This window comes from Camelus ferus, chromosome 14 (genome assembly GCF_009834535.1).
Source record: "Camelus ferus isolate YT-003-E chromosome 14, BCGSAC_Cfer_1.0, whole genome shotgun sequence".
Taxonomy (NCBI): domain Eukaryota; kingdom Metazoa; phylum Chordata; class Mammalia; order Artiodactyla; family Camelidae; genus Camelus; species Camelus ferus.
In genome coordinates, this window is record NC_045709.1 from 26,285,501 (window position 1) to 26,311,183 (window position 25,683).

The following is a 25,683-nucleotide window of genomic DNA, read 5'->3' on the forward strand; positions in this document are numbered from 1 at the left end:
GTCTGGTGGTGGTCAGTGCCTGGGCCGCCCCACGGCCTGCCATCCACTTGGCTGAGCAGCCAGGCCAGGCGCATGGAGGACGGTGGCTCCTCGGGCCACAGGAAGGTGCTCTGTCGTGGCTGGGCCAGTGTCTCCCTCCACCAGCCTGGTCCCCTGGGATAAAAGTGTGGCTGGAAGGCAAGGCGCCTCTGTCCTCCCACAGGGGCTGGGAGCAGTCGTGGCTTCTCTGAAACGGGAGCAGCGTTGCTGGGGCCCCTGGACTTCCCTCACTCGTCAGAGCCACAGGGGGGTTCAGTTTCCCGTCGGACCCGAGCCGTCAGCCGCCAGGAAGAGCGAGGACAGCGCTGTGGGAGGGACGTGCCTGGCCCAGCGTCCCCGGCACTGCGGCCCCCCGCACTCACCCCGCGGCGGTGCCGATGCAGGGGGGTGGCCACCTCACACCTCCTTCCACTTCTGGACGCAGCCACGTTTGTTCACAACTAGAGTCGAGTTAATTAAATACCCTATCTGTGGAAGAAGCAGAGACGGCACCGTCTCGGCCCTGCAGAGCCCAGCTGGTTAGCATCCGGCGGTGCTAGGAAAGGCATGCCCACGCGGCCTATACGTGAGGAGGCTCTCAAAGGGCAACGCTGTCCCCGCTTTGTTCTGGTGGAGTGTTCAGACCGGCCCGCCTGTGGCCCTCACCCTCCTCTGGTGGTTTCCAGCCAGGGGGCCAGACGACCACCACCGAGACGGCAGGGGCAACACGGCCGCAGCCCCCTCCCAGTGGCCTCGATGTGAACGTTGTCAGGACGAAGGAAAGGTCTCGGCAGCTTTGGTCCCTCGACCCCTTTTTGAGAAGGCAGAACTGCAACGCTGTCGAGGACATCACTTCTAAAACCCCTCCGAGGAATCCGGCAGACCCTACGAGAAGGTTGAAACTAAGCACAAGGCGTCCCTAGGAGCTCACCACGCAGCTCCTCAGCGGGGCTGCCGGCTGCTCAGAGCAGGACGTCCGCTGGGCAGCAGCCCCCAGGAAACAGGCGCGCCCGGGGGGCGAGCGGCTTACGGAGTGGTGGGGGCCACAGCCGGATGCACACACCTCTGGGGGTGACACCTCAGATGTGCTCAGTGTCACCGAGCCCAAGGGCGTCACAGCTGTGTTTCCTTCTGAAAGCGCCATGTGGCTTTTCATGCATAGCCCTTATCTACCTGGAATTAACTTTGTCTATGATGTGACGGGGAATCTAGTTTTTCCCCCATGTGGGTTTAAAAAAGGCAAGTCAGAGAAGGCTAGACCTCGTGATCTCATTCGTGGGGAACAAAATACACACAAATACCGCAAACCTGCTGTCTGCCCAGAGGACGAACAAAAGGAAGCAAAAACACGTCTCGCGGCCACGCTCGTGAAGGAAGAGAGGGCAGGGCGGGGAGGGGGGAGCTCCCTTGCCTCACACCCCCGGCAGGGGTCTCCCAGCGAGCAGGCGTTGTATGATTAAAGACGAGCAGGAAACCAGACACCTCCGCCTCCCCCACTCGAGCCGAGGCCCCTGGTGAACCACACATCTGCTCCCAGTGCAGATCAACACGGGCACCTTCTCAGTGCTGCTGCCTCAGCCTGAAGTATGGGCAAGCCTGGCCCTCCAGGCAGCAGTGGCACTAGGGCTCGTGGTGGCCGGACACCTGCACAAGTCACCCCCGGTGGCCAGGAGCCGGGCCAGGCACAGAGACGCTGGGCAGCTGCCACTCGCGGCCCTCACGGCCCCCTTCCAGGGCCACCCACCGCCCGCGTGCAGCGGGCACACCCGGGCCCCCCTCCCAGGAGCCCCCGCTCACAGCTGCGGGGCCTGGCCGCCTGTCCTCGCCCCCCAGCAGGCCTGCCGTCTGACCAGAGTTTCCGGGGATGCAGCCAGGACAGCCTCTGCCAGACACACGAACCCTCACTTGTCCCCAGAGACCCGAGGGAAGACAAGCAGGGGTGGCTGCGTTACGGACGATGGCTCCTTCACCCGTGGTGGGGGGGTGGTGACGAGGTGCCGTCAGCTCCCAGGTGGGGGGGGCTCTGGGGGAGGAGGTGCCCCAGGCCCCTGCCCACGCCACCTACTCCCCTGGCCTCCGGGAACACTGGCCCGGCCTCCTCAATGGACGGAGTGCGGGGAGGACAAGGCTCCTCAGACAAGCACCTTCCTCCTGCCACACGGCACTGCTGGGAGCACCCGCGGCACCGGGCGACACGCTCACCCGTCCAGCCTGCGGCGCAGCTGCCAGGAGCTTCTGGTGGGGGGGGGGGGGCCGCCCCCGGGGCGGCAGGGAGAGCAGAGGCCGCGCCCGTCAGCCCTTTCTTCCGTGTCCCTCCCCAGGACTCTGCTTCCTCAGCTTATCGTCACGTATTCCCACGCCATAGACCCTAAAGGCAAATGCGCTATTTCCCAGCGTCAAAAATTCACACTAGAATTTAAAAATACTAAAAAAAGCAAAAGAAAGTGTAAAAGTAACACACACACACCACGGACAATAAACGACGTTTGTAATGTAAGAAAAATAGTCAGTTTAATAATTACAACAATGTAGCGTGAGCCGTCAGCGCCAACGCACTGGAGGGGGCACTTCCTGGAGGGTCCTGGCAGCTGTAAACAGGGACTCCGCACGTCCCAGAGACACGAGGAAGGGGTCCACACGTCCTGGATGCCCCCACCCTGGCGTGCATCGTGTCCCGGGTGAGGACTGCTTGCCTCCTTGTCCACGAAATTGGGAGCAGAGGTGACCCACGGAGGCAGACAGCCGCTCCCTAACGTCCCCCCCAGCCCCCAGCCCTGCGGAACATCACACGAAGTGGATGCAGTCTATTTACAACAGGGCAGGCTTTTAGAAAGAACTGCTCAGACTCAGATGTGTCTTCTCTGCTCCCTAAAAAGCCTCCTGAGGTCTTGGCTCCACGGGAAGAAAAGGCAACGCACCACACGAGCACCCCCCGGCACCCCTTCAGAGGAGGGGGGGCAAACACAAGTGTCCCCCCGACGCCAGATCAACAGTTAAGGCAGGTTCTGTGCAAGCCCCACCCCGGGACGCTGGTGGCGACGCTGCCAGTCACAGGTGGTGGAGAGATCAGGCGGTGAACGCTGTTCCTGAGTTAAAATCTGCTTGAGAAGGTGGACGGCAGCACGCTCGAGCGCACTGCTTCCCACCGCGATGTCTGCGCGTCGCCAAGAAAACCACTGTGGAAGGGGGGCTTACAAAAAGCCGGAAGACGGCCTTCTCTAGTCCGAGCACTAATGAACAGAACGCCAAGTTCAGGAAGCTGGCGATTCTAGTCACGGGGTCGAGTGTGGGCAGGTCAATGCCGCTGCCCAGACACACCTGCTGGGCAGGTGACCACTGTGCAGGGAGCTGAGAGTGCGGCGGGGGCCGCGGGGGCTGCGGGGACCATGGGCACCCAGACGACCAGCTGCCCCAAGCTGCCTGGTCCCCGGACACCAGACGACCCCATGCAGCTGAAGGGTCACTTGAACCCCAGATGACAAATCGCCAAGTCACACCTGGTGCCAAATGGGTATTTGAGCCGTTTCTAGTGCACAGTGCTGTGATTCGGGTTTTTTTTTTTAAGATATGACATTTGTCCTCTGTAAAAGTTTATCTCACTTTAAAAATGACCTCTTCAGCAGAGCAAGGGGAGAACATGGGGCCCGACACCGCTGTCCCGCCTCTGAAGCAGAACCAGCTGGACCCAGGCCCGGCTTCCTGCCTGGACATGGAGGGTCCTGGAGCCCCGGCCCAGAGGGGTCTCCCCCGTCTCGTCTCCTCTGCCGTCTGGACGTGGGGGCGGGGCTGGGAGGGAGGGGCCTGCGTTTCAACTTGCCTCACCGAGGGGAATCTGAGACGTTTATTGCTTTGTTCCTGCCAGAGCGAAAGCACCTCCCTGCGGCCGCAGGCGCCTGAGGGCAGGGCGGGCCTCAGAGGAACAGCGCCCAGCCTGCCTCGGTGTCCTCAGGCCCCAGCGATGTGGATATATAGCACATGTTATTTACAGGCTCCAGTGAAGCTCGCCCTCTCGGGGGAGGGCAAAGCTGTGGGCCCTGTCAAGCGTCGGACCACCCCACACGTCAGGTCCTCTGATCCCCAGCGGGGGACGCGCTCCGACGCTCACCGTGTCACGGGCGGGCGCACCTGTCGCTGGACACCTGGCGGCAGGCATGGCTCCTCCGGTCCGGGGCTGAGGCCCAGAGCCCTGCGCTCCGCCACCTGCGACACTGCCTTCCCTGGTGACTTTCACGTGGGATGACGGCGTCGGTGCAGGTACCAACGAGGTGAACTGCCCCGGGCAGCCTGGCGTGGGAAGTGTTTCAGAGCCCCACGGACATGCGGGGCTGGACAACCAGGCGTCTCCCCGAATCACCTGCGCCCCGCAGGGGAGACACACCAGACTCCCGGGTGCCTGAGCTCAACCCGCCGTGCGCGGGACCAGTGAGCCTGGTGGAAGGAGATTCTGGCGCCAGCATCAGCCCAGACTCAGCCAGCACGGATGCGCATTCAGAAGGGAGCATTTACAGGAAACGCGTGTGTGACATTTATATATATTCCACGAGGCCTGACAGACCAGGCTTGCAGTCCGTCGCCGTGCTTATTGCAAAACGAGGTACGGAGACGTCAGCAGAGCAGGAGTCTCGCCGTCCAGCCCTCAGCGTCTCTAGCTCACGATGCTTCAGAACGGCGTGGCCGTGCTCTGCACGAGTCGGACTCCGGCTTTCCTTGCACAGAACGCGGGCGGGCGTTGGTCCAGCCCCGCCCTGCGGCCCCGAATGTCGCACCACGGGGTCCCAGGGCTCTGGCCGGCCGTGACTGGTCTTCAGGAAAGAGGCGAGGACGCCCCTCAGAGGTTGGTCTCGTCCCAAGCAGGGTCGTTCATGTTCTTGAGAACTTTCCGCACCAGCTTCTCCAGGTCCTTGCGGGCTCGCTGCTCCTCCTCCAGAGACTTCTTCATCTTCTTGTTGTCCTGTAAGCGAGCAGAGTACACGGCATGAACCGCCTCTGGCACCAACAAGGACACCCCCTCCCCAGGAGACTAGGGGCCACCGTGCGCCGCAGCCAGGGGTGCGCTGACCAGGACCCCCAGACGCCCAGCGGACGTGCAGCTGCTCCCAGGCGCACAGGCCCGGCATCTCCACTCGCTGACAAAGCCTCAGAGAACGGCCGAACACGACAAAGGCACCCCCGCGTCCTGCCTGCTCCTTCCAAGGCCATGGTGGTCTTATTTGCAGGGTTACACGAGGGGGCAGGGGCCAGGTTATCGGACGCACATCTGCGCCCCCACGGCCGCACGCAGCGCCCCCGGCTCACAGACGTGCCCCCTGCTGAGTGAAGCACAGAGACCCCGACGGCAAGAGGGAGTCGTGGGCGGGTGGCCGAGGGCAGCGCTGCGCGCAGGGAACCCCCCGGCCTGTCCAGCCCAGGCCATGCTGTGCTCCAGCCGCCCCTCCTCGGACACACAGACACCGCACAGACACAGAGTGTGCGCCTGGCCGGTTCCCACGGCTTCCCCGGAACAGGGACCACGCGCCACACCAGGAAGCGGCGGAGGATGGTCTGGGGGCCCCCCGACAGAAATTCTACCCAGATGGAGCTTCCGGTCTCCTGCGTGATTCTTCCAGGCAAATTTGAGGTGGTTTATGACGTCAAAAACAGTGCAGCAAAAAGAAAGGTTAAACGAGTCACTCTGGAGACTCAGTTTCTGGTGTGTCACGTGTACAGAAGACCAACCATCCTGACCTGCTGCTGGGACCCGAGTTCTGACAGAGGCGCTCCTTTCTGCGTCACTGTGCCGACACCTGGCTTCTGTGTCTAACACACTGTTTTTCTTTTGTCCCCCGCTAAAAAAAAAAGATTAAAAACGAACGAGGGCTCACTCACCTGCCTTAACTCCTGGACCTCGTCCTTCAGCGCGTACACAGTGTCAACGAGGCTCCTGAAACAGAACAGAAGGCTCCTGAGGGAGGCAGGGCCGGGCGCGCGCGGCTGCCCCCGCCCTCAGCCCAGGCCGCCCCTGGCCGTGCCCACCACTGGCCGCATCTTACTTTTCTTCTATCACCGTCTGCCCGTTACTCCTCGTCTCCTCCACTATGATCTTCTCTTCCTCGGGAAGCAGAACCTGTGGTGCTGACTCTTTGCGTGAACCTGTCACCATTAAAAAAGAAAGAAAAAAATGCACACAGGTAAACACGACGACAGAATTGAAGCCAGAACTTGACTACACAGCACTACGTAATTATTAATATTAAATTCCAAGGGTTAATTCCAGTATGTTAAAAAAAATGTATTTTCTAGATAAAACAGGGAAGGGCAACTTTTACCAATTTTCTCTACCTCTGTGTACCGAGCCCAGTCTTCTTCACGCCTAAAGCATCACACAGGAAAGGAGACATTAGCCTTTCTTGCAATTTATTAAGCTTCAGTTTCCGAATCTGCATTGTGGGTACTTTTATCCCTGAAATTTTAACCAGGTAGTAAGTTGAAAATTCTCACCACATCACCCTGGCTATTTTGAAGGAAATATTCAAATTGGTGGGGGTGGGGATAAATATTCAAATCAACCAAATTTTGAGCCATATTATTCCAGGAATTTCAGAAACATCCAGCAGACCACACAGGACACCTACCCCAGGCGTTTATCGAGCCAGTGAACCAGCACTTAAAACATTTAACTCCACGGCCACAGCTAACGATGGTACAGGACACAGTTTAGAGAAAGTGAAGTTCATTACTTGGTTCTCTTATGGAAACTTTACTCTACATTCCCTGGAATATAAACTTTTTTTTTTTTTTTTCCCAAAGGGAGGAAAATAAGCTGTTTACAGTGTCAGAGGAATGTTTCTGTCATTTAACCAACACCCGGCATAAAAGCTTACCCAGGACAGGGGCCCAGAAACATGCAAAAGGCAGACATTAACTGGGAAACTCAACCCATTTTAAAATGTGAGAAACGAGAATACAATCCTAAATAAGATTTAAATAAGGTTAAGATTTAAATTTATTTTCAATAAAATTAATTAAATAAGATTTAAATAAGATTAAGGATGCAAAGAAGAAAATACTCTTTTTAAAAGGTCGTATGGCACAAGCGTCCCATTTACATTTCTGAAACATCACATCAGATGCACCTTTGAGGAGGGACTACTCCAGCAGACGCCTGCTGTGCCACTGACGCAAGTGCAGCGTTTCTCCCTTGAAAGCACACCTGAGGTCTGGCAGGTGCTCACCAATCACGGAGACGGTGCTTCAGCCTGCTCGACCTTGTTTCTGCTGGTGTCCCTGCCGTTCGGGATGGCACCTCACGGGAGGACACACATTCGGTGTAGCACAAATGCTAAGACAGGACTTAAGGGTCTCACCAGTGTCTTACTGGGAGCTTATACCCCCCTGGACAGAACAAGACTGACAGTTACAGTCAAAGCCCAGTGACGAGAGGCTCATAAAACGCTACCGGGGTCCAGAGAGCACGCGCCCGTCACCTCTGCGGCAGCAGGCCGCAGAGACAGGGACCCTGGCTTCCCGGCCCCAGCTGTCCTCCCCCCCGGTGCTGTCTGGGCGTCTGCAGACAGACACCAGCTCCCCCCCACCTCCCCGGCCCGCTCTGCGGAGCCCAGCAGGGCGGGTGCTGGCCTCCTCCTGTCATCCAGGCCCCGTCAGAAGACTGAGCTCCGGGGAGCAAGTACGAGTCCACGTTGCACAGGGCGAACCTCTGCACAGACACATGAACAGACGTCTTACGCCAGCAAAGGAAGGGCTGTGACGTGCCCTGAGAACCTCAGGGTGAAGATCCAGTGCAGTCCTCAGAATTCCGTCACGACCGTACAGAGCAGGTGGATCTGTCCTTAAATCTGTCAACTGCTACTTCAAAGGTGGCCCCGCTAGCGGTCTGGAGTTCACACGGAGATTGCAGATCCTGGGGCAGCGGCCCCGTGGCCAGCGGGGAGGGGGACGCCCAGCTCACACCCCACCCAGTCACAGTGACCTGCAGGCCAGGGGAGGGCTCTTCAGACAGATGGTGATGCCCTGCAAGACGTGGGCCCAGAAAGGGACACGTTCTAGAAGACTCCATCAGGCCGACAAGAATCACCTCCCGGAGGACCGCCTTTCCCAGGTCCCTCTGCGCGCGGCTGGCAGGCTCGCTGTATTCTGGGCCTTTCTCAGTAAACAGGAAACACTGCCGGGATATCTGGGCCACGTGGGAAAATACTGCCTAAGAAAGAAACTGGTCCATGACACACATCACAAGGAAGCACAAGGCCCTGGCCGGGTCAAGAGCTCTGAAGGTCCAGATGGTCCCCCTTCCAGCACGAATGCAAACATCACCCACGTTTTTATCAGGAGAAGGTAGCTCGCGCTATTTTCCTTAGGAACTGACAAGGATTCCTAAGATTCAGATGTGGGTACCACGTGTGCAGAGAGCAAAAGGCTCGCTCAGTCCCCCGGAAAGAGACGCAGGCAGATGGCTCGAGACCACTCCATTCCCGAGGGCTGAGGGTTCCCACCATCACCAGCTTTGCACCCAGACAGCCGCCGTGTCAGGGTCAAATCGAGAGCTGTCAGTGTGCATCCGTCAGCACTGTCTGAGATACAGCATTTCTCCCGATGCACTAGCTAACGAGACAACAGGCTGGAAATGGTTTTGATGCAACAGCACTTCAGGAAGATTAAATTCTGTGTCTTTTCAATCATTTTGCATCTTCCAGCTCCTGAGGCAACCCATCTACATTCTGTGTTTGCAGCAGTAAGTTCTTCAAATGACATATAGAGTAGAATCACAAGGCACGTCCACTTAGGGAAGAAGTGGGTCGGGGTGCAGGGGCCGTTGTGCAGGTGCTGGAGCTCCCGGGACGCAGGAGCCGGCCCGTCACCCAAGCACGGAGCCTCAGTTCCATCACCCGGAAGACAGAACAACAAAACCAGCTGCCTCTGCAGAGCTGTTCTGAGGACTAACTGAAAACTGAACATTTTATAGATCTCTTCTGTCAAACGAAACCGTAAATATAAAGCCTGAAATTCCATTAGGTAGCGACTGAGTCAGGCCACTAAACCCGTGACACCAGGTCACCAGCCGCATGTGCAAGATGCCACCCTTAATGTCTGCAAACACACGCAAAGCCACAGGAGAGAGTGGCAGCGGACCACAGAGAGGCAAGCACGAGAAGGTACTGTCACAGACAGGATGTACTGAAAAGTGCCACCGATGGATGTGGTGGTGAGCCGGGGGGCTGTAGACAGATTCCTGCTCAGCCTGCACAGAAACCCATGGGGTGCCAGTTACCTGCCTGGTCTCAACACAATGTCCTTTTCTAAAATGACGGGAAAGATCCGACAGTCTTCAGTAAACACTAAAGGAACATTCTCCAGCCAGGTTTATAAAGAAGTTGGCTGTTTCTATAAAAACAGAAGCTTTAGAAAGTAGAACTCAAAGACCATTTTGGTATCTGTCTAGGTGTCGCGGAACTTTTCTCTGAGTTGCTTGGCTCGGAGAAGCCCCTCGGCAGCACCACCACCGAAGGCCGTTCTGCCTCTTGCCTCAGAACCTCCGAAAGGGGCAGAGACCCAGATGGGCGCATTCACGAAGCTTCCAGCTCACTCCAGGCCTGTGCTTCCTCAACACAGAGTTGTGTGTTTACAAGCGATAGCTGGGAGTCTGCAACACGTAATTTTGAAAATGCTGAATGCTGTAGCCACCTCCTGGAGATTCACAGCGCACATCTAGCATGTTTGAGGCTTTCAGCAAAAATACCCATCTAACTTCGGCATTTCCTAAATGTGTCCGAGTGCCAATCTATCAACGTTCCGCAGCATTCTGGGTAACTGGGGAGTGCGAGACTGGCCCACAACCCCATCTGTGTCTGTGAACACACATGAACGCTGCTTGGCTCCGCTGCTGTTCAGCGTGGGGGAGAACATAATGAAATAATAATACTCGTTGCCACCAACCCAGCCGCCACGGCTCCCCAACAAGCACGTGGCAGTTCTGCACCGCCACCAGCAGGGGTCACCCTGCACCGCACAGCTGGAGGCGGGGCAGGTGCCCAGGCGTGAGCTGGCTCAGATGTGGGACCCAGAAGCTGGAGCCACGCTTAGAACCCTGTCCCCTAAAGCAGTCACAGACCCCCCGGAGAACTGTGGACCTCAGTCTGAGAAACACAGAGGGACGTAACATCTCCACCGTGGACAGAGGACTGGCCCAGGCAGCAAGCATCAGGCCTCAGGCCCAGGGCGCGGTCCGGGCTGCCAGAGCACCACCTCCCGCCTGAGCTGACGACACGCGGCCCTCAGATCCGGGCAGCAGCACTGTGTGCACACGCCTGAGGGAGCTGGCGGGCCTGCACAAAAAGCCTAAAAACAGGAGGTTTGTCAGCAAAGAACATCTGCTTGTCTGGCCGGCGGCTGGTGCGTCTGCAGACTCACGTGGCTTCTCCAGTTGGTAACCTTCCTGAGGTCTACATCTCATTATACTCAATGGCAACTGAAGCAACTTTCAGAATGAAACAAAGTATTACACTAAGAAAAATCTACTTAATAAAATCTCTCTGAAAGGCCACTTTGTTATTTATGGCCATAAGATTCAAATTCATTTTTCCTAAAACAAAACAGAACACGAGGACCCCTTCAGAGGACAACGTGCATGTGAGCATCACTGGTCCCAGCCCCGCACCTGCCGCAGGTGCGTCTTTTCCTTCCTTCCAATCTTGCTGTTCCTAGTCAGCTGGACATGCACTTCACCAAACAAAATTAAAACCTGACCTTCGTCTAAGTAAGAACTTTCATGGTTAGGCTTTTTTCCATTTATGCAGCTTCCTCCCTACCCCCTCCACCCCTGCCCAGAGGGAGAGAACTCTTTCTGAAAACAAATCTCCCAGTGACTTAAAACTTGTTTTAAGAAAATTAGAGGGAAACAGATGAAATAAAAACGTACAAGGAATGATCCTGTATCATCCAGAACATATTTAACCTAAGAACATGCAAGTTTTGCTGTCCAGGCAGATACGAAGCGCTCTACTGCCCGGCCCCCTGTGGAAGGCGCCACCTCAGACAGGCGAGGGCTCGCACTGACCTGCGGGCTAGGCTGCTCCCCCCACCGTGTAACAAACAGTAAAAGCCACAGGCTAGCAAATGCAAAATTTATTTCAACTGTACATAACAGATATCTTTTTTATAAAACAAACACTTCATTGCCATATGCAACCACAAACAATATGCATACTGTACAATACAATGCAACATTCAGGGGTACATCCAACTGAGTGTCCAACGGTAGTCACCCACTGACAGTGGCTTTCCTGTTCACAGATAAAAAGCACAATATATAGATTTTTTTCAAGGTCTTATACCACTATATACATGTCACTGTGTTTTGGCAATTTTAGGCAAAACACATACTTAATATAGCATATACTTGTGGCAAGTGTTGAGTCAATGGAAACACCACTGAGGCCGTTTGCAAAGGGCCCGGTAACGGCTTAGACCTACCTCCCAGGTCAGATGCCTCACCCTTCCGTGGTAACGCTAACTGTGCACATGGAGTTACAGAGCTGCTTACACGTAAGATACTACTGCGGCATAACTCAAGTCCCACAGTGGGGAAGCCCCGGCCTCCGGATGCCGCGTCACCACCGCCACGTGAGAGCCATTTTCAAGCCGGGGCACCAATACTGCCAACCAGGTCACAAGAGCTCACGGTGTCAAACAGACAAACAGCCAGGCTGTTCAACAAAAATCAGTATCAGAAGGGCTTTAACTGGTACAAAAAAAGAATCATGGGAAAATGTCACACCTTTGGCGTAAAGAATACCAATGAAAACGTCTCATCAGGACAGCCCAAATGACAGCCGGCATCCAAGGGAACCCAGGGCGGCAGGTGCTGTGCTGCCGTGGGCCACACGGCACTGGCACAGACGAGCAGCCTGACCGAGGGCGGCGGCGGCGGCGGCGGCGGCAGGAAAGCCAGCGCGCATCGCGGCCTCCGAGCAGACGAGTCAGCGACAAGCGCCAGAAAAGCGGTCGTGGACCGCCCGACGCAGTGTGAAGGAAGCCAGAACTGCCTCACTCGCTGCAGGGTGGTAGGTGCGTGAACTCTGCAGTTACTTCTCCCACCATTCCATCTGCGATCTGGCTGGACGCAGACAGACCCCTCTCCAGCGGGGTTAGTGCTGGGCTCTAACTCAGAGGGCTGCTCCTCAGCTTCCTAGTCACATGGATTGCTTTAAAAGCAAACGCAACTCCCAGAAGTGGGCAGCTTGGCAGCCACTGGGAACAGATAGGCATCTGGAGGGACCGCTCTCCCAGCGCCTCCACTGCGCGGTCCTGGAACCGCGGGCTGTCTGAACGGCACGGGAGGGTCCCGGCACCTCGGGGCTGTGAGCAGCGGGGCCAGCTCCCAGGACACGAGGGCCGAGCGCACCAGAGTCGTCTCTGCGCAAACAAGGGCAGAGCACTGAACACACGGGCTGGGCTCAGGAGGTGCGGTGGGAGCAGAGGGTCATGGCCACCCTGAAGAGAGGAGAAAACATTACTCCCAATTGATTATGGCATCTCATTTTCTGAAGCTGGTTTTAGGGCGTCCTTAACGCTGAGCCTCTAGCTCCCGTGGAACACCAAGGAGAGCACGCGTGGGGAGCACACGCTCTCTCCCCCAGCAGCGACCTGTGTGGACCGGGTGCTACACCTGAACGCAACATGGTACTTTCAGTTCTTTCTGAAGCAGGAATCAGTCTGAGTGAGGGCAGAGAAATTACCTTACAGAAAATCCCAGGGAAGTGGGGGCCCCCTCAGATCTGAGATGTTCTTGTAAGTTGAGTTACATGGCAGCTGAGTAAGTTCCAGCCAACTGAAACACCCCCACAACAGTCAAGGGTGGTCCCATTCCACTGGGTGGCTGTAAATGGAGTTTCCCTGCAGCTCGTGGCTGAAAGCACACACGTGTCCGTCATAGGCAGTGAGTACGGATGTGGGTGGTGGGGCGCGGCCCCGCTGTGACTGAGGCCCAGCCCTCTCCCTCTCAGGCACGCACACCAGATGCCCCTGTGACACAGCCAGAACTACACGCTCAGAGGCTGGACACTAGTCCTCCAGTGGAGCGGTGCAGGCCTGCCAAGTGACTTCAATGAGAAATTACTCCAACTGAGGAAGGTGTGGTGCGATGAGTGGGTGTCTGAGCTGCGGGGAAGTGGGGACACGGGAACACACAGCGGGGGTGTGGACAAGCCCTCCTGCTCCTGTCCAGAGATACACCAGCCACACCAGCAAGGGCTCTCTGTGGTCACACGGCACCCTGCAGAGGCCCGGCACTCGGCCGTCTGAACTGGACTCAGGACTCCAGATGCGTTTCTTCTCATCTCTCCTGCACCGCTGTGTCCAGGACACATAAAACTTAGATCCCTGCACAGAAGGCCAGGGTGCCTTCCGTGTCACTGGCACTTAGATCACAAACCTGTGTGGTTTCAGTATAAAATACGAAAGTGTTCATACAGCTGATCTAAAAAAAAAAAATGAGACAGGTGCTACACGGGCAATAAAAACCCAACCCTCTGGGGCTGTAAACCAGCACTGAGAGAAGACCCTCAGGTAGAGGCTGTGTGCGCACAGGGTCCCCTTCCACGGTCAGGAACTTGGGTGGACACTCCAACAGGCAGTTAAGCCTCCACAAAGTACAATGGGAAATAGCAGAAACGCTCTCCAAAGTTGTTAAAATATCACATAAAAGAGACAAGAAACAGCAAGAAAACATCTAAGAAAAGCAGGCTGCGGTACAAGCATCGTTAAGGAAAGCTCAGAAGTGCGTTAGTTCTGGTGAGAGATATATGAGCAACAGCTCTTACGAGATGCAGAACCCATCCTGTAACTATGGGCTGTCCATATACTGTCATAGTCAGAGTCTTCCGAGGGGTCTGAAGGCTCCAAGCGGGAAAGGCTGCTGCGACGACCCAGGGAGTCTAGGCTTGACTGGTCGTCGTCAGCCAAGACGTGATTATGCATCAGGTCAGTGCCTTGCCATGCTAAGACGGGGGGGGGGGGGGGGGGGGGCGGGTGGACAGGGGACAGGCAGAGGAGGGGTGAGCAGGAGGACGGCAGGGAGAGCCACAACCAAAAACATGGAAACAAAAGCAAAAGGTGACGGGAAGAGAAGGGAAAGAGAAAATACTGTTACAAAACGGCAACAATGTTCACTTCTCCTTATTTATGGCTGGGTTTTAAAAACGAATTTATTAATTAGCACAACCTTTAGAATAAAACTAGAGCAATTATTTAAATAAACCTAAATCATGATACTGTTTCCAGAGTGTTCCTTGTTTAAACCTACTGCTATAAAGTGCTCACTTAATTTTTTTTTTTAACAAATCAAGCCCATGTCCACAAGGTAATTCTAAAGACATGCGACAAGTAACCAATTCTGCTACACATTCGATTAACAGTCTCATTTAGGACATTATTTGTGAAAGGAACCATTTATGGGCTTAATTAAAACCTATTCCCCATTCATGAAGTGGATGCACTGGGTGCAAAATCCTTCCAAGGGTTCCAGGCTCCTTTCTCCAGCTGTCTGCTTCCTGGGCTGTGAATCTCCTGATGTCATCTTACCAGTGGGGTCTAAACTTACCTTACCTCACTGTGACGCCTATGACGAGTTCAGACGGAGAAAGGGGTGAAACAGGGTCCCCCTGCCCCTGCCCGTCACTCCTCCACCTGCAGAGTGAGCCTGTCTCCCCCCAGGGCTCGCCGGCACTCGGCCAGGGAGTCTGTGCAAACGCCATCAAAACCCTGGGACAGGAGGCGTGAGCAGGCAGCGCCGCTCCGTGAGGAGGACGGCAGGAGGAAGCGGGCACGAAGTGAAGAACAGAAACGAGCCCATGAGTGGCTGGTGGCTGGCGACTGCGAGCGATGAGGCTGGCCAGGCAGCTGTGGGTTGGGGTGCAGGCTGGAATGGGCCAGGAGAGGGTGCTGGGGTCACACTTGGGGGGCACCAGGGGCCCCTCTGGCTCCGTTCTGTTCCTGCTTCTGAGCAAAGGTAGACCCATTCCCAAGCCGTAACAAGAACAGGCAGTGGACCAGCCTGGGTCCCACAGACCAAATCCCTACAGTCTGTGAAGCCACGACACCCTGAGAAAGAAATCAGCACTCACGATGCCTGGCCGAGTGTCTCCTTGGCGTCTACACACCCTGAACAGCACTGAACTTCAGGCGAGATGGGAGAGGGCTGCTTTCACCCAGCCCCATTCCTGGGTGTCTTAAATACACACCTTCCCAGCACAAGGGATCCGTTTCCCCCTCCTGCCTGCTCTTGAGAACGTCAAGTTTAAGGCCATATGTGACTGTAAGCCCTCCAAAGTCCCAGAGTGGTAGCCCATAATGTCATTAAAACAAGAATCGGCGTGCTGCCCAGTGCTTCTCCTGCGCAGGTGCAAGGTGGTGAGGTCCACACCCGCCCCGGGCTACCCTGCCGGCAGCCACGGCACATCAGGGCACCGTCTCCGCGACAAAGAATCTCAGCTCACACAAACACACACACAGCTCCGATCACCTAGCCTGTTCACCTGAGCCCAACAAGTTCAAATTTTACTTCAAACAATTGAAGTTGAGGTGAGTAATTTTTTAAAAATCTCAAATTCAAAACCCAAAGAACTATGGTCACATTTTTAGCCTATTACTTAAAAAACAATTTTTCTTACCAAATATATGAAACTGTAATATCTTGAATGACAACAGCCCATATTCACAAATCATTGCTCAGTTCTCAGCAGACCCACCGCACAATCAGGCCTTTCCACTTTTCTCCTGCTCTGCTGACCAGACAGAGAACGGACCAGAAGTCTGAACATCAGAGGTGGGACATGTACAACACCAGCCTTAAAGAAGGTTCTAGATCATCTGCAGATTCCACCCAGGGTTTAATCCTATTAGCCCTGTCCTCATAGCCACAGTCATCTTTAACACAAGCCAAAGCAGTTGAAAATTCCTTCTCCCACCTGTTTTTCCCCCCAGAGTCAGTTTACAACAGACATGACACTGATTTGAACCACCACTTTGCAGGCGGTAAAAACGAGGTGAGCGCTTCACCAGAAGTCAAGACGGAAAGAGAACCAAAACTACCAAATCTAACGGAGACCAAGTGTTTAAGTCAGAAGTAACAAGTAAGTTGTCCAGTATGAAGAAAGGGGGGAGGGGCGGCAGCCCCTTTCTCCTAAGCAAATCGCACGCACGACCACACCTGCCGCCACCCTGCACTCCTCTCTCCACTGCTGGTCAAGTTAAAAAAAAAAAAAAAGAGCCCACCTTTTTACTGTTCACACAACAGATTAAGCTTTTTTCCACTTAAGACATTATGCATAAGATGCAGGTAAGTTCAGTGGCACTGAAATCTACCCAATACATTCACTGGTGTCTGTTTCCAAAAATTTTTAAGTGTGACCGTTTTAAAGATGGTGGTGGCTACTAAAAGAATTCTGACTCTAGGCTTATATTTTTGACAATTCTATAAAGCCAAAAAAAGGAAAAAGAAAAATTCCACCACCACACTCGTAGTTTAAACAGCTTAAATAATGGAGCTGAATGAATCTCCGTCTTCGAACACATGCTCGCTAAGCCAAAGAGCTTCACAATTCCTCGCAGGACCTGATCCTCGCAGGACCTGATCCTCGCAGGTTTCCCAGCAGAACATTCTCTAGAAACCAGTCATTTTACTGACAGCTCAAACCCTTCCCAATGACTGAGGGATGCTGGGGGGGAAGCCATGCCCTATGTGGCCAGGCCACGGAAGCACCCTCATGGGGGACCACGCTGTCGAGCCTGCACGCGGCCCAATGGCTGTTCCTTAGATCATGACCTGAAGCAAAAGGAAGCACCACGAGCCCCGGGAGGCTCCCGGGAAACTTACTTGAATTGAGCGTCTGCCGCGTTTTGGCGCTTGTGCAGTAAGCCTCGATGACTTTCAGAATCTGGGCGTCTTCCTCCAGCGCAGCCGTGCCTGTCCGGGGACACACGACACGTCACGGGACAGAAACCACTGCGACAGCTCACTAAGTGAACGCTGATCAACTCGACCCAAAAGGGCGACAAGCAGCCATCTCCCCTTTTGTTTTCCTGTCAGGTAACTGTTTTCCAGTAGTCACAAAACAGTTATTCTTAAAAGCATTTTTACTTTTTCTATGTATTTTTTATCTGCAATGTATCTGCCAAAGGATTAATACTCTAAATGTATATAAATCGTCTTAGTAATCCACAAGAAAAACAGTACCCTCCACCCTGTAAGTGAGAATTTTTCTATGTATTTTTTATCTGCAATGTATCTGCCAAAGGATTAATACTCTAAATGTATATAAATCGTCTTAGTAATCCACAAGAAAAACAGTACCCTCCACCCTGTAAGTGAGAAAAGGCTACAAACAGGAACAATTCAGAAGAGAGCACAGAAAAAAAAAACATTCATTCTCACCAAGAAGTGACAATTAAAACGAAGAACCATGTTTTCACATACCAGCCTGACAACAGGCAGAAAGCACGACAGTCCTCAGTGTGGACGAGAGCATCAGAAAGGAGACCCCTCCACCCACATCTGGGGGGCGAAGACGGGGACAATCCTCAGAAAGGCCACTTGACCATATTTACCAAAGGCTTTAAAAGAAAGGAGCATTTCCTCTGATCCAAATTCCTAGTGGAGACTTAATCCAGGAAATTTAGAGACAACCTGCAGCTTGAAGAAGTCACTCCAGATCCTGGCTTCATCCAGGCTCAGGGGTCACAGGCATGGAGGGTGGAGCCTTCCAGACTAAGGGCATCTCACCGGTTGTCTGAGGACAGGGCACACCCCCTCACACCCAGCACACTCCATGCTGTCACATGGTTAAACTCTGTGATCCGCTTTTGTAGATTTTTCTACAGTTTCTAAGATGTTACTTAAATACTTATTTTAAAAAGCCCAGCTACGCTCACACAGCCACATGGGGAGAATGGAGTCACTGTATCAAGAAGCTCAACGCCATTTCATGATCGTAAGATGGACACGTACAAGGCGGGCCAAGTACTCCTGACCGAAGATGAATTTCAGCACCAAGAGCTTATTGAGAAATGGACTTGAATATCACAAACTGGGACCAGTCGCTGAACAGGTTTCCGTAATAACAGCATTTAACTAGCTTCCCTCCAGGACACGCTGCAAGGAAACTTCCAGAGCAGGTCACCCCTCTGCCTGCGGAAAATGACCTCTGTGAGCAACAGCGAGGGTCCAGCTGGTGTGATTGGATTGCTGTTTTCAGGTGGGACAGGCACACTCGCGTCACGCAAGTGCAGGGACAGCACGACAAGGCCAGGAAGGGCCGGCCTCCCGGGACGCTGTGCTGAACGCCCTCCCAGAGCCGCCTCCCAGCAGAGGGCTCAGAGACAGCAGGTGGACAAGAGGACAGCACGCGTCTTCTATGTGGCAGGCTGTTCCACGAACTAGGAAACTCTCGAGGGTCCTGAACGTCACAAAGGTGAAAATAACTTAGGAAATCAGAGCGTAACCCAAAGCTGTCAAGTTCACCGAGTACTTGCCACACAGCCACGAGCTACAGAGGGCATGCAGGCGAGAGCTCTCCTCCAACTCACAGAAAACTCCGGTCCCTCCTTCAAGTCTCCTCCGCCAGCTCACCTCCTAAGACTCTCCCTGTCTTTCTCTTCCATCTATTCAGTCTCACAGCTTGAAAAAACCACAGAAGCACAGAGAACTCGGGACTTCCCACCACCAGCCCAGCCCTTCCCGGGGCCTCAGGCCCTGGGCCTCGCTGCCTGTTCCTCATCTGGCAGGTGTGCAGGCTGAAAGCCTCACCCTCTCACGCCCTGCATCCGACCCAACAGCACAGCCCAGGTGCCGCACTTCTCAGCCCCAGCGCTCTGGACACATGGGGTCAGCTCGCTCTCTGCCAGGGGGCTGGCCCAGGCGGGACGCTGCCGGGTGCTGAGCACCGGCTCTGGCCTCTACTCACTGAGGGGCAGCAGCACCCTTATCCAACTGTGGCAACCGAAAATGTCCCCAGTCACCCCTAAGTGCCTCCTAGGGGCAAAGCTGCCCTCGTTAAAAACAACGCTGCAGGCTACAGCTCAGAGGAGTCTGTCCACGCTCCCCTGAATGTCGTCCTCACCTGGATCGTGGCGCAGCCTCCCACCTGGTCTCCCTGACCCACTGCCGCTGCCCTGCCTGCTCCCAAGGCAGGGATTAGTTGTCCTAAAATACCCAAGCCAGCCCCACTGAGCCCTCTGTTCACAACTGAACTGAAACTGTCGGTTCACTCAAAGCACGTCTGGGACCATCTCTCACTGCTACCCTGGGGTTGGTGCTGGGGTCCCTGGAAAGAACCGTGGGGGTCCTACCTCGGGGTCCCTGCAGTCCGTGCCTGGGAGCTCTCCCCCAAAGACATCTGCTCCACTGGCCTCGTGGCCCCTCCCCTCCCAAAACACCAGCAGCCTCCCTCCCCGCACTTCACCGCAACAGGGCTATCGTTGGCCTGGCTTGGCTCCTGCTCTGCCATGGGAGGGATCCCGCGGGGCAGGGGTTCACTGGCACACAGGAGGGCACTGAATCCCATCTGCCAGGGAGCAGCTGGACCCCACGCTCACTCAGCGCCTGCGCACACAAGGCGCTCAGCACAGCTGCAGGAGGAAGGGTCCACGAGGCACAGTCTGCAGCTGCACGTGGGGAGCTGGTGTTCAGCCAAGGCGGGACCCTCCGCACGGGAGCGGTGGGCCTCACCCTGGTTTCATCAGGGGTCCGGGGGGTGCTGCACTGCTCTGCAGCCCCCATCTGAGGGAAACGGCCGTCAGGACGGCAGGGCTGTGGCTGCTACAGGGACCTCAGGGACAGGCTGGGAGGGCTCACCCTGAGAGGCCTGCAGGCCGTGGCCTCCCCACGGCTGCCATCCCCTACACCAAGACGGGGAGGTCCCACCCGCAGCCACCACACCAAGCCACCTCCTTCCTTGGGTGGCAGCTGACGTGGGCCCCTGGACTTCTGACTAAAGCCTTCTTTTGGCAATGAATCTCTGAGGGTCCCAAGTGGCTGTGCAGGGGAGGATCCAAGCTCCAGAAAGTCACAGAGCCTGGTGACAGCCGTGGGGGCGGGGAGCGAGCAGATGCAGAAGGCAGCAGGAAGGGCCAGCTCCCTGTGAGGGACCCCGCCTGCCCCAGGGAACTCATCCCTGGGGACTGCTCTCCTGGCGTCACTGTCAGCCCCGCACCTTTGTGTGCGGGGTGCCCTGGGGGAGGCCGGAGCTCAAGTCCACGAGCCTTGGGCATCTCACAGCTTCTCCTGGAAGGGATGGGGGCCCGCGGCAGAGGCCCTCCAGGTGGAGGTGCCCAGGGCAGGGGACCTGCACAGAGAGCTATCTCGGGGTGGGGGGTTCGGCACGGACCCATCTCTCCTTCCTGCGGGCAGTGTCCGTACTGTTCCCACCCTGCACCCTGGCTGCCCCAGCTGCCCCCACCCCCCATGCGGGTGCACTCACTTTTCCTCAGGGCGAACTCCTCATCCGAAGGCTTCCGCTCAGGTTTGCGCTTGGGGAGTAGCTTCTTCATGGTCTTGGGGCTCTTACTGAGATCCTGGGAAGGAGAGGGAAGTGCTGACACACCCCGCGGGGACGTACTTTTGCTGGGCCCCGGGGAGGGAGGGCAGCTGTGAGGGTGGGGCTTCCCACCCTATCGCGCTCAGACTTCCCAGAGCCAGTGGCTGAGCATTAACTGAAAACCAGCAGGGCACAGGCTTGGCCCCACCAGGACGGGACATCACCCCGGAGGTGAGGCGGGCCGGCAGCGCCAGGACAGGAAGGGACAGCTGGCCGCCACCTGCACAGGGAGCCGCGCCCGTGGTTCTGGAGTGGATCCACCTGCTGCAGCCAACCGGAAAGAGAGGAGGAAACATAGGCTACTTCTTAAGGAAGGTAAGTAAACACAACTCCTTCAGGAAAACATCTGAAGCCTCAAGGGACGGGAAGAGGGGGTCAGATCAGCCCCTGGGCTCAAGCGAAGAGGCGCACGGACGACACGAGAAGCGTTCAGCAGCGGGTTCCCAGCGCAGTGGTCTACCCTCACCTCTGCAACACGTCTCCTAGAAACCGAGCAGAAGAGGGAGGCAGAAAACAGAGCAGGACCAAGCCCAACGACCACAGCAGGCAAGGTGGGCAAGCTCTTGATTGTCAGGATGCACTGAATATCCGTATCAAAAAAAGGCAACCTGCTGCATCACTTAAACTGCATAAAGCACTGGTGAACCTTTGGATGAGAAACCAAGAAGCAGAAGGTGCCCCGGGCTACGGGATGGATCAGATGCAAAGCACAGAGAGAGCAGGGCCCAGCTTCTAAAGGCATCGCTTCAACATCATCTCTGTGAAAGCAGGGATTTCAAAAGCTCTGAAAACACAGCAGAAATTAGTCCCCGAAAAAGTAAATGCAGCATGTGCCCTAGACTTCCCCGAGTGCAAGGGACGGAGGTGGAGCAGGCAGAGCACCGGTGGGGGAGACCACTCTTCACCGGGGCTCCGAGGTGCCCCGCCACACTGGGCACGTTCAGTGCCACGCCTCTCCAGGCCTTTCTCTCTCTCCTCTGCCCCACCACTCCCCCCCTAGGAACGAAGCCTGCACACCTGCAGCTCTGAGCTGGGGAGTAACAGTAGGGCACTCTTCAAGGAACTGCCCAGGGCAAAGACACTTCTGACTGGGCACAGGGCCACCGGCAAAACGTACTTCATAAAAACTAAAATTCATTAAACACAAGAAACAAAGAACTAATTATAGTTTATGTTGTGTTTTTCTATTTATCTTAAAATACTTAGGGCCACCAGCAAGGATGGAGGGTCTGCTCCAGGTCCTTTTGACAAATGCGGCCTCGTGGAGGCACAAACCAGGCAATGGTGCTCACCACGCTCACAGCCCTGCTCACGCTGGCCTCGCCCACAGTGCTTCTGGCCGAGCCCAAGTCCACCCTGAGCAAACCCCGCTCGGGCGCAGGCTCACACTTGCCATAACCACACTCATTTCAATCATCAGCTTCCTCAACGCGCAGATACTCTGCAGAGTATCTCCCAAGGCCCTTCCTCTTCTCCCCAGAAACGTTTCACCCTGCAGGGCACCCGTAGAAGCGCTGTGATCTCTCTCACACAACAGGAGAGCTGCCTTCATCCCCGTTTTGGGGAAGCCTTCTCCCCACCTCAGGGAGCTTCTGGGGACCTAATGCAGGCTCTGGGCAAGAGCTCAGAACACACACAGCAGAACAGCATGCACAAGGGCGAGCCCGCATGAACTGCAAGTCCAAAGCAGGTTCAGGCTCAGGGAGGGCCAGGAGGAGGCCCAAGGGAAGCCTCCCAGCTCCTGGGCCTGCGGCAGCAGGAGCCCAGACCGGGCCACGTGGGCACAGAGAGGCCCCCACAGCACAGAAAGCAGTCATGAGAGAATGAAGGCACACCCTTCACAGTTCTGAGGAAGCTGCCTGGTATTTTTATGTCACTGGCAGAAACATGGGATTTTCCACATTTCTGATTCACTGGGTTGAAGCACAGAGCCACCAATCTAATGTGCCAGCCGCCCAGCCGGACCTCACCTCCTTGTAGCAGAGAGCTGCCGAGGGCCGGAGTGGGGGTGCGGGTCGCAGGCAGCTCAGGCTCCATGGCTTGGGGGTCTTCGGAGGCTCCAGGGGCCCCCAGTTGATGGTGGTGTGAGGGGTGCCGTGGTGGGAGGGGTGGGGCAGCGTGTGGTAGGCGGGCGTCAGCGGCACTGGCTTGCTGTCAGCGTGCTTGCTGGACGGGGTGATGGAGTGGGAGGGGAGCTGCCGGGACAGAGCAGACACAGCGTCACCGTCCCCATCAGAGGAGCCTCGACCCAACGCACACACTTAGTTCTGCTAAAACCCTGCCGGTGAAACATGCCCCCCACCACGGTTGTTATCGTTTCTCCTGCATCTCCGGCTCAGGCACTTGGCTTCCCAGCCACTTGGGCCGAGCGGGGAGCCACGGTCTCTGGTTCTGCTTCAGGTCAGGCCGAGCTCAGGTCAGGAGGCGCAGGGGCTGGGGGTCCAGATGCAGAAACTCCAGCCACCACCATTAACTGCCACGTTAATGGGGGCCACGTTCACCAAAGGTATTTCATATTTCTGAGACTCAGATACAGAACTTTATGAAAGAACAGGCGTTCCCTGCGCTGGGGAGGTAATTCTCCCCAGTCCTGTATTACCCTTTTCCTGGTGGTTCGGGGTGGGCAAAACTAGGGCCTGATCTCTGTTTTTGAAAAAAAAAAGAAAAGAAAATTTCCCGGGACACAGTCAGGCCCATTCCTCTCAATGGCTGCTTTTGCACCACAGAGGCAAAACAGCATTGTAACATTTGCCTAAAAAGCCAAAAACATTTACTATGTCTCTCTGCAGACAAAATATGCCAATCCCTCAATAAGACATTTTCTCAGAAAAATCAGTTTTAATCAAAACAAAGTTATATGAATCTAATTCCTCAGAAGGATGTCATTAACGGAGCTTATATTCCTGGAAAACCCAAAAATATTCCATCCCACTGACAATTAAATGATAAAATGTTGAATAAAATAAATAACTACTCAAAACTAACCAATGACCTCAAATTAGCCCAAAACAATAAGCATGCTTAACAGTAGAAAGAGCTGAGTGGCTCTGTGGGCAGGAAGGCTGAGTGAGGGCGTCATTCCACAAACTGAACAAGACTTGACACACGTGCTTGGAAGGGAAGGCCAGGCGCCATCTGGTGCTGCGTATCCCAGAAGAGAAGCGACAGACTCTGCAGCATGTGTCCGTGTGTGTGTTTGCACACGTGTGTGAGCATGCATGCATGTCTTGTGACTTCCTGTACAACCACCACGAGAAATAACGTTTTCAAACTAAACAACTCACAAAAGGAGGAATTATGCAAAATACCCCTTCCAGTAACACTGTCACATAGCATTGGATTTTGTTTCTCCTCACTTGAAACAGTCAGGAGAGGTACATTTTATGCTAAAATTAAGAGTATTATTCAAGCTGGACACAGCCCGATCACAGGCAGAACACATATGCCCCCAAAGAGAAACACCCGAAGAACACACAGCATTTCGAAAGCCTGTCTGTGAAGCAGAGTGCCCTCCAAGCGGTGGTGGCCAAGCACCAGCTCCCCGCCACCAGAAAGCTGACCTTGCCTCTGGCTGACACGAAAAGGAACACGAGAGGACCGGGCCCAAACACAGAGCAAGGTGCTACTCAACATGAAGCTTTATCAAGGTCAGTTTCAGGCTGTTACAGACAATCTGAGCGAACGGGCACATCCCTTTCCTTATAAACACACACAACGCATCTGTCCTTGGAATGAATTCAGTCCCATGAAAGCTGAGCATCTTCAGCATTTTTTTTAAAGTATGAAAAAGTTATAGATGGACAGCCACTCAAAATGGAACATCAGCTGAAGCACACCAGCAGTTTTAACCCCCAAACTGCTGGGAGAAATCAAGTAAGATGCCACACCCATGATCACCACGCTGCACCGCAGCCACCCTCCCTGAGCTAGACTTGTCCCCGAGGACTGGGACCACAGAGATGAAAGAAGTGGCAGAGAAGTCCTAGTAAAGGTCATAACAATCTGGTAAGGATGGCAGAAGAGCCCACCAGCGGGAAATGTGGTGGGATCCTAGGTCACCTGTGAGAAGGGTGCCTGGTTCAACACTGTTCAGTAAAGCTGATGACTGTGCAGGTGATCTGACACCACCCGTATCTTAAGCATGAATCCCAGTAAAGAGAAGTTTTAAACACTGAGGCTATGGTGCTGATCTATTTTGAAATGTTTAAATATCTATAAAGTCAGAGAGCTGTTGAGTTTTACTAAGTAAAAGATACAGATTTCTTAAAGCCAAAACAACAAGTCAAAAATTACATTTTAATGCCTTTGGCATGAATCTGGTCCTTTTGGTCACCATAAATATTTGTTTGGGTATTTTTTTGATGGAATATAATAAATACAATTAAAATTCTCAGAAAAGCCTTCAACGGAAACACACGCCAAGTGCTTGGGTTTCTGCATCCACATAGTGATTATGCTTGGAAGCACCTGACCACTGAACCAAAGGCTGACCCAGAGTGCGGAGGCAGGAGGCGTGCGAGAGCCCTTACAGTATGAGACGGCACAGAGTGAGGCTTGATGGTGGGGTTTCCCACAGACGTGACCTTCGTTTGCTTCTGCAGGTGGTCCACCCACTCGTGGAGGTCCTGCTGGTTGTTGCAGGACACCAAGATCCGCTCAATCATGCTCCCTGGAAGAGACACAGCTCAGTCTGGAACGGGGAACTGGGTGGAGGAGCACCCACGCACACGCCCCCGGGGATGACTCAACGACGCTTCGACACCAGCCTGGAGAGAGCCAGGCAGAGGCTGCACACAGCCAGGGCACTGCCTCTTGCCCGACAGCGTGGCAGGTGGCCCCCACTAAGTCTGAGCCTTCTTCACCTGCTATTTCAAACGCGTTTCTATGATTTTCACTGTCCTCAAGCTTTGTGATCGTCATTCCTGTCGTTGGCAGCTTTCCCTAAAAAAGACCCCCCCCCCGAAGAAAACAGTTAGTGCTTTTCTAGGAAAGAAAGTACCCTTTCTAAAGTAAATATTAAATGTTTTTAGAAATGGCAGAGGAACTATCTGTAAAGCAAAAACACTCTTGTTCGTACCAGATG

At 54.8% G+C, this 25,683-nt stretch overlaps 1 protein-coding gene across 7 annotated transcripts in view; it reads right to left on the reverse strand.

The window, feature by feature from the left end:
• Positions 1-2,499: 2,499 nt before the first annotated feature.
• The window catches only part of ARHGEF7 (Rho guanine nucleotide exchange factor 7), a 104,105-nt gene continuing 80,921 nt past the window's right edge, over positions 2,500-25,683 (reverse strand). For 4 of the 7 annotated variants that reach the window (XM_032496615.1, XM_032496621.1, XM_032496618.1 and 1 more), the window contains 9 exons: positions 25,463-25,541; positions 25,130-25,269; positions 22,571-22,795; positions 20,484-20,577; positions 16,883-16,972; positions 13,830-14,006; positions 6,048-6,147; positions 5,884-5,938; positions 2,500-4,969 (listed from right to left, as the gene is read on the reverse strand). In XM_032496615.1, the coding sequence (XP_032352506.1) occupies positions 4,847-4,969; positions 5,884-5,938; positions 6,048-6,147; positions 13,830-14,006; positions 16,883-16,972; positions 20,484-20,577; positions 22,571-22,795; positions 25,130-25,269; positions 25,463-25,541 (1,083 nt within the window). In that variant the 3' untranslated portion in view covers positions 2,500-4,846. Of the gene's footprint in view, positions 4,970-5,883; positions 5,939-6,047; positions 6,148-11,118; positions 12,502-13,829; positions 14,007-16,882; positions 16,973-20,483; positions 20,578-22,570; positions 22,796-25,129; positions 25,270-25,462; positions 25,542-25,683 lie in introns of those variants that run through there. The other 3 variants (XM_032496616.1, XM_032496619.1, XM_032496620.1) reach the window with 3 other exon arrangements.